General features: G+C 41.9%; 1 protein-coding gene across 2 annotated transcripts in view; it reads right to left on the reverse strand.

Annotated features, from left to right (window-relative positions):
* stat4 (signal transducer and activator of transcription 4) overlaps positions 1-14,078 on the reverse strand; it is a 75,352-nt gene that overhangs the window by 37,066 nt on the left and 24,208 nt on the right. For both annotated transcript variants that reach the window (XM_062067657.1, XM_062067656.1), the window contains exon 9: positions 850-942. In XM_062067657.1, coding sequence (XP_061923641.1) covers positions 850-942 — 93 coding nt within the window. The remainder of the gene's footprint in view (positions 1-849; positions 943-14,078) is intronic.

Consider the following 14,078-nt stretch of genomic DNA (forward strand, 5'->3'; position numbering starts at 1 on the left):
ACCTAGTCCCGGCCTTGGCGTGCTGCCCGCCTTGGCACGCATATATGTGTCCTCTTTTTGGGATTTCAGAATATGGTCAGCCTACTTATAATGTAACTTAAATTTACAAAATGTATATTAAACATGTAAACAATAATTACATAAAGAAGACAGCTATCAATATTCATACAATCACATGCAATGAAATAAATAATGTGTCAAACATCAAATTAACACTATTTTAAAAAAGCATTGCTCAAAACTCTTGTAATATGTACTGTATGTAAATAAATTGAGAAAAATTGTGCGTAAACTACGATTAATGTGTATTGACCTCAAAATAGCTCCCCACTTTATAGTTTGCATTTTTTTCCCTTACTTGAAATAAACCGAAATAGTTTCCCTTCATATCTCTGTACCTTTTTGCCAGTATATATTTTAAATGGATCTGAAATTGTATTCATTAAGTTCCGCGGTTATTTTTTGTGTAGGACAAATACGTTTTTCTCCAATATTAGGGGGACATCTACCTCCCACCACCCCTAGTTCCTATGCCCCTGAATATGATCTTTGAAAAATCCTTAATTTGACTTGTTGAAACTTGCACACATTCTAACTACACAATAAGCAATACAAGTATGTATGATTTATGCTGATATTGTATCAGATTGATATCGATATTGGCCATTAGCCAGAGCTGCAATATTGACGGTGTCGTATCGGAAGTGGAAAAGCTGTACCGGAACACACCAATGGGAAATATAGTATGATTAGATAAAGATTGAACCTCAATGTATTTTTAATGACATAAAAAAAAAACAATTTAAATCACCAAAATTAGTTAATTAGATGGTGTGTTTTGTGTCCTACCTGACTTTTGTGGTGAATTGCACACCAGTCTTGATGACAAGGGGTTTCTGTGGACATGTGGGCATACAGGGCTGCTTCTCCACCACAAATGAGCTGAGAACAGACCACACAGTCAAATATATGCCTGAATAAACACACATTTTTGCTGACATAACAATTATATTGGATCCTTAAATTCCACTCACTAAATGCAATATTTTACTGACCAAACACACATTTTTGTTGAAATTTTAACCGTTGTATTTGACCCTTAAATTCCACTCACTAAACTCAATATTTTAAGCAACATAAAATAATAATATTGGATCATAATAACACAGTATGTACGTACATTATTTGATTGTTTCATTGTTTTACAATTACACTATCCGATGGTCGAACTTTCACCAAAAATGACTTTTGATGATACAATGGATTATCACTTCTCTACTGATGGAACGAGATATTTTCCATATATCCATATTTAAGTGTTACTTCTTTCTAAAAACTCCTATAGTCATATTTACATCAGCTAATGTCTCGTGTGGTACAAAGTGCTTGGATTCGAGTGTCCTTGAGTAGACAGGCAGAGCGCTGTTGAGACTGCCATAACATTCCTGAGATAACGAGCACAGGGGAGACCGAGCTAGACCGATCTGGACCGGGCTAGGGAACGCTTGGGTGCTGGATTGGTCTCATTATTGCCAAAGCTTTGACAATAAACAACGAAATACCAACTACTGCTTTTGGTGGTCAATTTAACATCAGCATATTTGCCATTAAAAGAACTTGGGAGTGGACAGCAGACTTTGACTTCCTTGGGAGGAAGAGCTGTCGACGCAACAATTTGGGGGCTTCGTCCGAGATGGCACGCTGTTGATCGATGACTTCTTGCAATCTTCTGGACAGACTCAATTGGCCAATTCAAGGTGAGCAGAACCTTTCTTTTTAGATAAAATCTGCGTTAGGAGTCTGTCCTGAAGTCTGTAAGTCAAACACTATATTGTACCCCAGACGCAGAGCTGTGATTTCGATAGATTGATTGCATTTTTGCCGAGCCTGCCATTGCATTAAAATTGTAAATAAGTGGTCAACTCACGGCATTGTGTCTCGATTACCGTGACGGGCAGTTTCATTGACGAGTGAACTAATAGTTGGGTGTGGCTCACCCTGGGTAGTTGGTCGCCGCCTAAAAGAGCAACGGGGTGATAGATCCCAGTGTGATAAGACACTAAAACTAAGGAAGCGGGTTGATAGATCCCAGTGTGATAAGACACTAAAACTAAGGAAGCGGGTTGATAGATCCCAGTGTGATAAGACACTAAAACTAAAGAAGCGGGTTGATAGATCCCAGTGTGATAAGACACTAAAACTAAGGAAGCGGGTTGATAGATCCCAGTGTGATAAGACACTAAAACTAAGGAAGCGGGTTGGAAGATCCCTTTGCGTTGAGGGCACTAGAATTAAGAAAATATAGACACAATGGCCTTGGAGTGTGCAACTCACGGCATTGTGTCTCGATTACCGTGACGGGCAGTTTCATTGACGAGTGAACTAATAGTTGGGTGTGGCTCACCCTGGGTAGTTGGTCGCCGCCTAAAAGAGCAACGGGGTGATAGATCCCAGTGTGATAAGACACTAAAACTAAGGAAGCGGGTTGATAGATCCCAGTGTGATAAGACACTAAAACTAAGGAAGCGGGTTGATAGATCCCAGTGTGATAAGACACTAAAACTAAGGAAGCGGGTTGGAAGATCCCTTTGCGTTGAGGGCACTAGAATTAAGAAAATATAGACACAATGGCCTTGGAGTGTGACAAACAGATGTGTGATGGCGGCGGGGCAAAATGTGATGATTGGCTACCGTTCAATGATCAATTGAATGGACGGTTGTCGACAATGGAACTAGCAGGTAGAGAAAAAAAAAAAAAAAGGAGAACGTTCCTTGAAAGGGTTAAGAGGGAGTTTACAATACTCGAAAAGTCGTGAACTCAAACGTCTGGTAAAATAAAATACAAAATACATTTTAAAAAAGTAACTGGAAGTTTTATGGTAAAGTGAAACGCAGAGATAAGGGTAGGTGCAGCTTTTTCTTGTGTGTGTGTGTGTGTGTGTGTGTGTGTGTGTGTGTGTGTGTGTGTGTGTGTGTGTGTGTGTGTGTGTGTGTGTGTGTGTGTGTGTGTGTGTGTGTGTGTGTGTGTGTGTGTGTGTGTGTGTGTGTGTGTGTGTGTGTGTGTGTGTGTGTGCTGCAGGTTGCGCATGCTCGTGTGTGTGCGTAAGCGCTTGCTTGCTCATGTGCTTACGTGTGTGTGTGTGTGTGTGTGTGTGTGTGTGTGTGTGTGTGTGTGTGTGTGTGTGTGTGTGTGTGTGTGTGTGTGTGTGTGTGTGTGTGTGTGTGTGTGTGTGTGTGTGTGTGTGTGTGTGTGTGTGTGTGTGTGTGTGTGTGTGTGTGTGTGTGTGTGTGTGCGCGCGCTGGTGAAAATGGAACACTCAAGGAGAGAATTTAAGAGTTTGGCGTATGATAAAAGTAAACGGGGATTACGTGGAAAAACGAAATGCAGCAAAAGAAACGATGATTAATGACAGAATGAACTGATTGGTTTTTTGTCTGCCGCGCATGCGCAAGACAATTCAAACGACCCGCCCAGACTTTGACTGACACCGCCCCCTACTCCAGTGACAAGAGAAGGAGGTATTAACACGCCCCCTCTAAGATTGATCTTGCCTCCGAAAATTAACCCCTTCTACACGTCTGTCCATTTTCCTACGGCAGACATTTTTGACAAATGACATTAACAATAGGGGAAAAGGATGTTTACAACCTTACGTTACGTGAATGGTTTCTAGGACAACAGAAAATAGAAACATTGTGTGAAGTGTAAGGAAGAGTTAGGGAACAGGAGGTTGTTTGTAAAGGAAAACGAAAGTGAAAGAAAGATGAGAAAGTGACAAATGAAGGTATTCGTAAATGGTATGCTGTTGATTGTGGTTAGCTGCAAGTTTGTTTATTTGTTTGTTTAGTTGTTTGAGTGAAATGGGAAGAAATCAATAGGAATAATTAGATGCAAAATGGAATACAACTATGAGTGCGATAGAAAATGAATGAATAAATGAAATAAGTTCATTTTGGTCATATAATCAACCATCAACCATCAACCATCAATCAATCAATCAATCAATGTTTATCTATATAGCCCTAAATCACAAGTGTCTCAAAGGGCTGTACAAGCCACAACGACATCGGCCTATCCTATACATTCACTGAACATTAAATTAACTGGAACATCAACGTTAAAAGAGAAAGTATTAACTGCTTATTTTGCAAGTCTGACCATTTTCCTCCAGCAGAGGGCGGTGCACACCAGACATTTTTGACACATGACAATTATAGGGGCCTACTTTAATATAAGTCTCTTGCCGATGCATACATGCAAGCCATTGTTGACCTTGTTTCCCACCTGTACATCCGGGAGGGAACCTTTGGCCAAACACTTTGGACAAAGTTAACCCTGATATACACGGTGCCAAAAACAATATATGGCAGGACATTTTATTCATCCCATGCAAAATAGGGCTAATGACAGAGCAACAAGGAAACGACTACTTAAATTACGGATCGCTGAAGATAAAAGGTTAAAAGAACCAAAAGGTCAAAGATCAGCTAGGGTATATTCAGCAGTGGGTGACCTTGCTTTTGAGTTCCAACAGGTGGAGGAAAGAATCCTCAACAGACGCGCGGTTGGACTCGGGTGGTGGACAACACGATGCTTCAAAGCCGGTCTGGGGTAGACACTGTTTCGGCTGTGACCAGCCTGGTCACTGGAGTAGTGACTGTCCGAACATTTCCGAACAGGAAAGGTTCCGTCGTGCCAACAAACGAACACGAAGGCGTGTAAGAGGACGCCCACATCAGGAGCCGCAGCAGGAAGTACAGACAGGACCCCTGCTGGACATGAGTGTCAACGGACAATTTTATCAGCCACCCATTCGATTCTGAATGCAGAGGTACCAAAAAAACTGTGTGCTTCCTCTTTAAAGGTCGAAGGCTTCGCTGGGGTCACAAGAAGGTTAACTGTCACCAAACCACTTCCGGTTCAGATTGCTGGACCTCCTTTACAGACTGTACCCTGACATTCAAATCGCAAAGAAGGAACATTCCTGGTGTTACCTGACGGCTGAACCACCCAGCTGCGACACCACTACCAAGCATACCACAGCCTGAAACAACAGGAATGGCTCTAACGGTGAAAACCCTGACTGGCTGAGATGCTTCCGTGTGTTCTGCCGCCCGAGTCGCCATATGTTATGATTATTTATATATGTTGGAACTCAAGGTGTGGCTGCTCATGTTGACCTATCTTTGCAACAGCTAGCATGGTATAAGATGGACACAATAGTGTCCCACATTGTTCCCTTGCTCTCTGTCTCGCCTACAAAACCAAAGAACTTAGGTGCAATGATAAGACACGGCGTAGCTGCCAAACATTACACCGACACCCAAATACCACATTTTCAATTGTTTAGGTTTAGCCCATGGTTATGTTAAACACATAATTATGGGCTGCACTTTAGACACCTGTAGGCTATGAGGAGCTAGCAGCTACACAACAGCTGAGCTAAAACGACACATTACACATTTAAGCATATCAAATAATTATAGTTGCTCATTACATACACAAAGTTGCCATGGCAGAAGTCTGATAGAAAGTATTCAGTAACAAACGTGTCCGCATCATTCAACTTTCTACAACATGAGCTTGACTTAATGAATTATTGGGGCTACCAGGTGTGGTAAAATTTCAAAATACTATTGCTAAAGCATTCGCCACAAGGGTAGTATTTTTCTAGTATTGGTGACAATATAAATATAAGCATATTTGTTACTTTCACCATATTGAATAAGTTACATAAAAGTTAGGGTTTAGTTGAGTTTGAGTTATTTGTGATATCGCTAAGGGGTCCCCTACCCTAACACCACCCCCCAGTGGACCATAGAGGCTAAAGAGACTTTCATTGACCTCAAACATGACCTGTCCTCCGCTACTTGACTATTAGCTGACCTTTTTCTTAGATGTTTCTGAAAGTGATAGTATGACTAACACAGTCCTTTTTTCAGAAACAAAAGGGGGTGAGTGAGGGTGGATACAGACTCCTTGGAACAAAATCGACAATCATCCGACTCTGACACATTCCATAGTTTTAACGTTTTTACCGTGGGTAAGAAGTTAGAACTAATTTTAATTTGAAAATAACGATTTTACACATCGATAGTAGTTTAATAGATAAAATTTAGAATATGGAGGAGGTGAGGGTGAACCATGTATAGTCTTTGACTTCACTGATATGATCAATACGGTACAAGGGAAAAGGTACGTACTGACTTGTGTTGACAATCACAGTGGTTGGCCGGAAGCAACAACAACCTCAAAAGAGGATGCAATATCAGTAATTAAATGACTTGTGAATGACCTAGTACCCGACATGGTTTCCCCAAAAAGATTAGGTCAGACAACGGCAACCATTAAAAAAAAAAAAACTCACTTAGCCTTGGTCGAAAAGGCTTTCGGACTAGAACACAGGTTTGGGGTACCATCCTGAGTCCCAAGGTAAGGTTGAAAGGATGGACCAAAACATTAAAAACTAATTGGCTAAAATCTGTGCACAGACCAAATTTAATTGGATTGACATGTTGCAATTAGCGTTAATGATCATTCGAAGGTTCGTGAATAAAACTGTTTTACCGCCCTTTGAGTTTTTCACCCTATGAGCTGCATACAGGTTAGCCATTCACAGGACCAGCAGCCCCCCATGGAAGGAGGACTCAGCGTAAAACCAAAATGGTATTTTACACAAAAAATTGCAGAATTTGTGTGCCAGTTCTTCTGTACAGATTCCCTTCCGCCCGCTGAGAGGGTCAAGATCAAGGTCATCAAACGCAAGTGGATGGAGCTCAGGTGGACTGGTCCCTTCAAGGTCGTGGAACGGACGTCCCACGCCCTTCGACTGGCTGGTGGAGGGGACACCTGGTACCACCTCTCCCTCTGCACTACAGCTGAAGAACCTGACAGATTACCAGCGGATGTCATTGCTGACATCGCCACATCATCTGCCCCTCAGCCCAGGAGACGAGAGAGATTTTCTACCTACATTACTCTTTTCAACTTCTATATTGTATATCCTTGTGTGAGACCAATCCAGTATGCTAAATGTTTCTTAGTTTTTCTTGCTTGTTTGCAGCATAACTATCTGTGTCGTTACATTAAGTGAAAAGTTTGATGTTTATCCCCGTTTATCCCTTGGGCGTGTTCTACTGTCTTTGTGTCTCAGTTCATCCTTCCTGACAACAGTGACTGACAAGTGTCTAAGAACATACAGCGGACTTTAAATAGACTGGGTCAAAGGGGATAGCAAGACTTATTTTTGACCTGTGCAGTGTGATTAATTACGGGGGACACAATAGCTATTACCGTGGTAATAACCTCTATATTTGTTACGACTCAACCCTGAACCATTGGTGTCGGATGCAGACAACATACTCTGGTAAGTTGTGCCCATCTTCCCTTTATTGTTGTTTTGGGGCTTGACCTGACTGATACAGACGCTAAAGGAATTATTAAAATTAATGTCCTTGAGAGGGCGTTAACTACCTCTACACCCTCTGTAGCACCTAAAGTACCACCCCACCTCGGTGGTGTTTCAAAGGCTCACATCCGTGCGTGCTAATGACATCACCACCGAAGGCCTGGTAACTTTGACCTTTGACCTTAGGAGCGGGTGCAGACAACCTGTGGCTCAGGTGGATGCCAAAACCTGGGTGACTGTGTTGCTTCTTCCGCTGGACGTCCCTTTTCCCACACTTACCCCGCCCCTTTTAAATTGACTGACATGTGTACCCTTCTGTTGACAATGCCACCCGACTTCTTCCCTTTGTGGCCCAAAAGCTGAATTACACGCGTTTTCAAATTACAGGACCCTCTCCGTCCCCCAACAAATTGGGTGACATCAACCATTACTGGTGCACCACACTGATAGATGGCTCTAGGATAGGCCCTTAGGCACGAGCTGACTTATTCTGGTGTTGTGGGAAGCACAGATTGTACATTAGAATCCCGACGTCAGCCGTTGGGCTTTGTGCTATGGTTAGACTGGTGACCCCACTCACCAAATTAACATCCCTTGGAACTCCGGTTTCAGCGGCCTCTCTAACTCCCCGCCGCCGTTGAGACTAACCAACCTGACTCGTGACGCCGTTGAGGGACTTGCTGAACAACTTGCCCCGACCTTCATTCCTAACAACACTACCCCCGATGGCTCAGTTCAGAGGGCCTTAAAGGGCCTCCAGGCCCTGTCTAGGGACACATTAGGCAGGTGGACTGACCTAATTAAGTCTGTCTTGGTCTCCATTCGGAGCTTTTTTGGCCATCATAGCCTCATGCGGTTGCTTTATCGCCCCTTGGGCTAAGTGTCACTAAAGGGGGTCTAGCAAAGTGGTAACTTTAAGACTTTCGAGAATTGTTGGTTTACTTCCCTGACCATGACGACATTGACGTGGACTCCCTCCATCTATCTCCCATGTAAATAAGCTGTTGTTTTATTGCTAGCTTGCTCAAAGAAAAAAAACAGCACCTACTTTAATGTGGGGCGTGCTTTAGAAGTGTTTAACTAGTAGTAAAAGACCTTATAAGAAGATCTTAAAGGGGGAGTGATGGAACGAGATATTTTCCATATATCCATATTTAAGTGTTACTTCTTTCTAAAAACTCCTATAGTCATATTTACATCAGCTAATGTCTCGTGTGGTACAAAGTGCTTGGATTCGAGTGTCCTTGAGTAGACAGGCAGAGCGCTGTTGAGACTGCCATAACATTCCTGAGATAACGAGCACAGGGGAGACCGAGCTAGACCGATCTGGACCGGGCTAGGGAACGCTTGGGTGCTGGATTGGTCTCATTATTGCCAAAGCTTTGACAATAAACAACGAAATACCAACTACTGCTTTTGGTGGTCAATTTAACATCAGCATATTTGCCATTAAAAGAACTTGGGAGTGGACAGCAGACTTTGACTTCCTTGGGAGGAAGAGCTGTCGACGCAACACTACTAATGTACTAATCTTTTACAGCTCGGAAACAAACCTGTACATTTTGACCCTGTACAAAATGTTACCTTGGAGTCTAATGGTAACTACAGTACTCCTACAAGGTACTTACTCTGGGTGTACGGTACATCTATTCTTTTTGTGACCTCCAGATTGGATAATTTCAACTCTCAGCTAATAGCCTGCACAATAAAGTCTGTAAACACCCTCCAGTAAATCACAACAAGTTCAAACCACAACCAGGACAAAATATCATATTTCTCCTGTTCTGCAAAATTTTGAATTCCATTTGAAATCCTCCTTACATACAAAGTCTTACATGGCTCAACATCATTACACCCTAAAGAGTTCTTGTGGCCTTATCAACCTAGTAAAACACTACGCTCCCACTGATTTAGGCATGTCCTGATCATCTCTTGGTTGCCAAAGACCAGGGATATTCAACTAAATTGTTTTGCCCTTTACTATTTACTAATCTTATTTTGTATAGTATATTCCAGAGAACCAGTAGACATTTGATTGTGGTCTATTTTCCAGTTACAGGAGCGCTCTTCCGTTTTTTCTGAAAAAAAAAAAATAGTCAAAAATGATTTCTTCAGACAGCATTCTAGTGTTTTTAAAGGCCTACTGAAACCTACAACTACCGACCACGCAGTCTGATAGTTTATATATCAATGATGATGTTATGATCCGCTGCCCGGATCATAATTCTGTTTACGTTTCTAGTCACTTGTGTTTTTCTGTTAGTTTTGATCTCTTTCTAGTTCCTGGTTATGCACCTCTGAGTTTGGTTACCATAGTAACTGATTATTTTCACCTGCCGCGGGTGTTCCCGACGCGCACCTGTTTTTCATTGCTGTCTTCATTATATAAGCCTGCCTTTTCATTCAGTCTGTGTTGCATCGTAGTTTGTGTTCACACAACAGTTGACGACTTTTGTTTCCTGCTCTTTAGCGACTAGTTTTCACACTAGGCTATTTTGGCTTGCTAGCTCCCACGCTAGTCTTTTGGTTTTGTACTTTAAGTGCTATGAGCACGTGTTTATTTTCTGATTAATGCTTTAATAAATCATTTCGTACCTGCAAGCTGTGTCCGAAGCCCGTCTGCATCTCTGAGAGAACGAACACCCGCACCCGGTCGTCACAGATTAATTCTTAACATTGCAACACATGCCAATACGGCCGGGTTAACTTATAAAGTGCAATTTTAAATTTCCCGCGAAACTTCCGGTTGAAAACGTCTATGTATGATGACGTATGCGCGTGACGTCAATCGTTGAAACGGAAGTATTCGGACACCATTGTATCCAATACAAAAAGCTCTGTTTTCATCGCAAAATTCCACAGTATTCTGGACATCTGTGTTGGTGAATCTTTTGCAATTTGTTTAATGAACAATGAAGACTGCATAGAAGAAAGCTGTAGGTGGGATTGGTATATTAGCTGCTGGCTGCAGCAACACAACCAAGAGGACTTTGACTTGGATAGCAGACGCGCTATCCGACGCTAGCCGTCGACCGCATTGATGATCGGGTGAAGTCCTTCGTCGCTCCGTCGATCGCTGGAACGCAGGTGAGCACGGGTGTTGATGAGCAGATGAGGGCTGGCTGGCATAGGTGGATAGCCAATGTTTTTAGCATATCTCTGTGAGGTCCCGTAGCTAAGTTAGCTTCAATGGCGTTGTTAGCAACAGCATTGTTAAGCTTCGCCAGGCTGGAAAGCATTAACCGTGTAGTTACAGGTCCATGGTTTAATAGTATTGTTGATTTTCTGTCTATCCTTCCAGTCAGGGGTGGTTTAAAATACAAATCCGTGATCCACAATAGAAAAAGGAGAAAGTGTGGAATCCAATGAGCCCTTGTACCTAAGTTACGGTCAGAGCGAAAAAAGATACGTCCTGCACTGCACTCTAGTCCTTCACTCCCACGATCCTCATCCACGAATCTTTCATCCTCGCTCAAATTAATAGGGTAATCGTCGCTTTCTCGGTCCGAATCACTCTCGCTGCTGGTGTAAACAATAGGGAAATGTGAGGAGCCTTTCAACCTGCGACGTCACGCTACTTCCGGTACAGGCAAGGCTTTTTTTATCAGCGACCAAAAGTTGCGAACTTTATCGTCGATGTTCTCTACTAAATCCTTTCAGCAAAAATATGGCAATATCGTGAAATGATCATGTATGACACACAGAATGCATCTGCTATCCCCGTTTAAATGAAAACATTTCATTTTAGTAGGCCTTTAAAGGCCTACTGAAACCCACTACTACCGACCACGCAGTCTGATAGTTTATATATCAATGATGAAATCTTAACATTATAACACATGCCAATACGGCCGGGTTAACTTATAAAGTGACATTTTAAATTTGCCGCTAAACTTCCGGTTCGAAACGCCTCTGAGGATGACGTATGCGCGTGACGTAGCCCGGCGAACACGGGTATGCCTTCCACATTGAAGCCGATACGAAAAAGCTCTGTTTTCATTTCATAATTCCACAGTATTCTGGACATCTGTGTTCGTGAATCTGTTTCAATCATGTTCATTGCATTATGGAGAAGGAAGCCAAGCAAGCAAAGAAGAAAGTTGTCGGTGCGAAATGGACGTATTTTTCGAACGTAGTCAGCCACAACAGTACACAGCCGGCGCTTCTTTGTTTACATTCCCGAAAGATGCAGTCAAGATGGAAGAACTCGGATAACAGAGACTCTAACCAGGAGGACTTTTGATTTGGATACACAGACGCCTGTAGAGAACTGGGACAACACAGACTCTTACCAGGATTACTTTGATTTGGATGACAAAGACGCAGACGTGCTACTGTGAGTATGCAGCTTTGGCTTTTTTTTGCGTATGTACGTAACTTTTTTAAAATATATAAGCTTTATGAACCTTGGGTTAGGTGAACGGTCTTTTGGGCTGAGTGATTGTGTGTGTTGATCATGTGTTTGAATTGTATTGGCGTGTTCTATGGAGCTAGGAGCTAGCAGAGGAGCTAGCATAACACATACCGTACCTACGTGCGCGTCACGTACGTAACTTTTTAAAAATATATAAGCTTTATGAACCTTGGGTTAGGTGAACGGTCTTTTGGGCTGAGTGATTGTGTGTGTTGATCAGGTGTTTGAATTGTATTGGCGTGTTCTATGGAGCTAGGAGCTAGCAGAGGAGCTAGGAGCTAGCATAACAAACACGCAGGTGTTATTATGCAGGATTAATTTGTGGCATATTAAATATAAGCCTGGTTGTGTTGTGGCTAATAGAGTATATATATGTCTTGTGTTTATTTACTGTTGTAGTCATTCCCAGCTGAATATCAGGTACCGTGAGTATGCAGCCTTGGCTGCTAAACATTCGATAACTTGACCGTATGTGCGCGTCACGTACGTAACTTTTTAAAAATATATAAGCTTTATGAACCTTGGGTTAGGTAAACGGTCTTTTGGGCTGAGTGATGGTGTGTGTTGATCAGGTGTTTGAATTGTATTGGCGTGTTCTATGGAGCTAGGAGCTAGCAGAGGAGCTAGGAGCTAGCATAACAAACACGCAGGTGTTTTTATGCAGGATTAATTTGTGGCATATTAAATATAAGCCTGGTTGTGTTGTGGCTAATAGAGTATATATATGTCTTGTGTTTATTTACTGTTGTAGTCATTCCCAGCTGAATATCAGGTCACCCCCGGCTCTCACAGCATCTTCCCTATCTGAATAGCTTCAACTCCCCACTAGTCCTTCACTTGCACTTTACTCATCCACAAATCTTTCATCCTCGCTCAAATTAATGGGGAAATTGTCGCTTTCTCGGTCCGAATCTCTCTCACTTCATGCGGCCATCATTGTAAACAATAGGGAACTTTGCGTATATGTTCAACTGACTACGTCACGCTACTTCCGGTAGGGGCAAGCCTTTTTTTTATCAGATACCAAAAGTTGCAATCTTTATCGTCGTTGTTCTATACTAAATCCTTTCAGCAAAAATATGGCAATATCGCGAAATGATCAAGTATGACACATAGAATAGATCTGCTATCCCCGTTTAAATAAAAAAAAATTCATTTCAGTAGGCCTTTAAGAATCTGCTGCAAAAATGTGAGTCTCTCCCAAATTTATGGAACTGCACTTGCGCACCTACAGTTAAATAGCCCAAATGATGAAAAAGAGAGGACCTAAAACGGAACCTTGAGTAACACCACTAGTATAAATTAAGAAGTTGAACAAATGACTACTGACTGCATCTGAAGTAAACAAGCCACAGCAACACCTTAGTTACATAAATCACGTTACAAAAAAAAACAAGTCACTACCAAAAAGGAGAGTACTTAAAAGGGTACCTTGAGGAACGCCTCGGCTACATAAATCCCAAGTTTGGATCCTAGTGTTCTAGCAAGGTTAAAATGTCAATTCAAGGATCTGCTAATATGTTTACTGTTGTCCAAGTTTTTCTATACAACAGGAGCACTCGTGTGTATTTAAGAATTTGCTGAAAAAATGTTTGTCTCACAAGTTTTTAACCAAATTCTAGGAACCTTCTCGGAGCCTGGGCCGCCAGCTGAAAAGACCTGCAAAAACTACTGGGGGATCTCCCTTCCCCAAGTCTCCCATCCCGCCTTCTCTGTCTCGCTATTTTTCCTAGCTCTAAATCTCAGTCTGCTTATAATATTGTCATGTCTGTATGAGTTTTTATACCTAAAAGGAGTTTTTCATTCCCTCTGTCATTTAGTGTATCCAGTGCAACCATTGGACGCTGAGCGAATCAATATAAAGCACTGACTAAGCATTTTTCAAGTTTCATTCTATTGTGCCGAGTTGATATGAAAAATTGTACGATCCTGTAAGTGATGTTTTCTTTGTAAAATCTAGCATCCCTGTATCGTTCATCTGTTATTGGAGACGACTGATATTTTGAAAGTAGCTGATAATGAGCTTCCCATCCGTAGAAGACCAGTAGATGCCACTGTTCTAGACCTGTTACAAATGCAATGGGCCTTAAGATAACGTCTGTTGGGAATTGGTTATTTTTAAATAACACTGAACTATATATATACAGTGTGTATAATGTTCTTTTAGGCTTAGGAAAAAAAAGATAAATACCAAAGCGGCACCCTTAATGGAGAAAAGCTTGGGAAACCCTGACATAAACAGATAAGACAAAAGC

This window comes from Entelurus aequoreus, linkage group LG13, assembly GCF_033978785.1.
Source record: "Entelurus aequoreus isolate RoL-2023_Sb linkage group LG13, RoL_Eaeq_v1.1, whole genome shotgun sequence".
In the NCBI taxonomy this organism is placed as follows: domain Eukaryota; kingdom Metazoa; phylum Chordata; class Actinopteri; order Syngnathiformes; family Syngnathidae; genus Entelurus; species Entelurus aequoreus.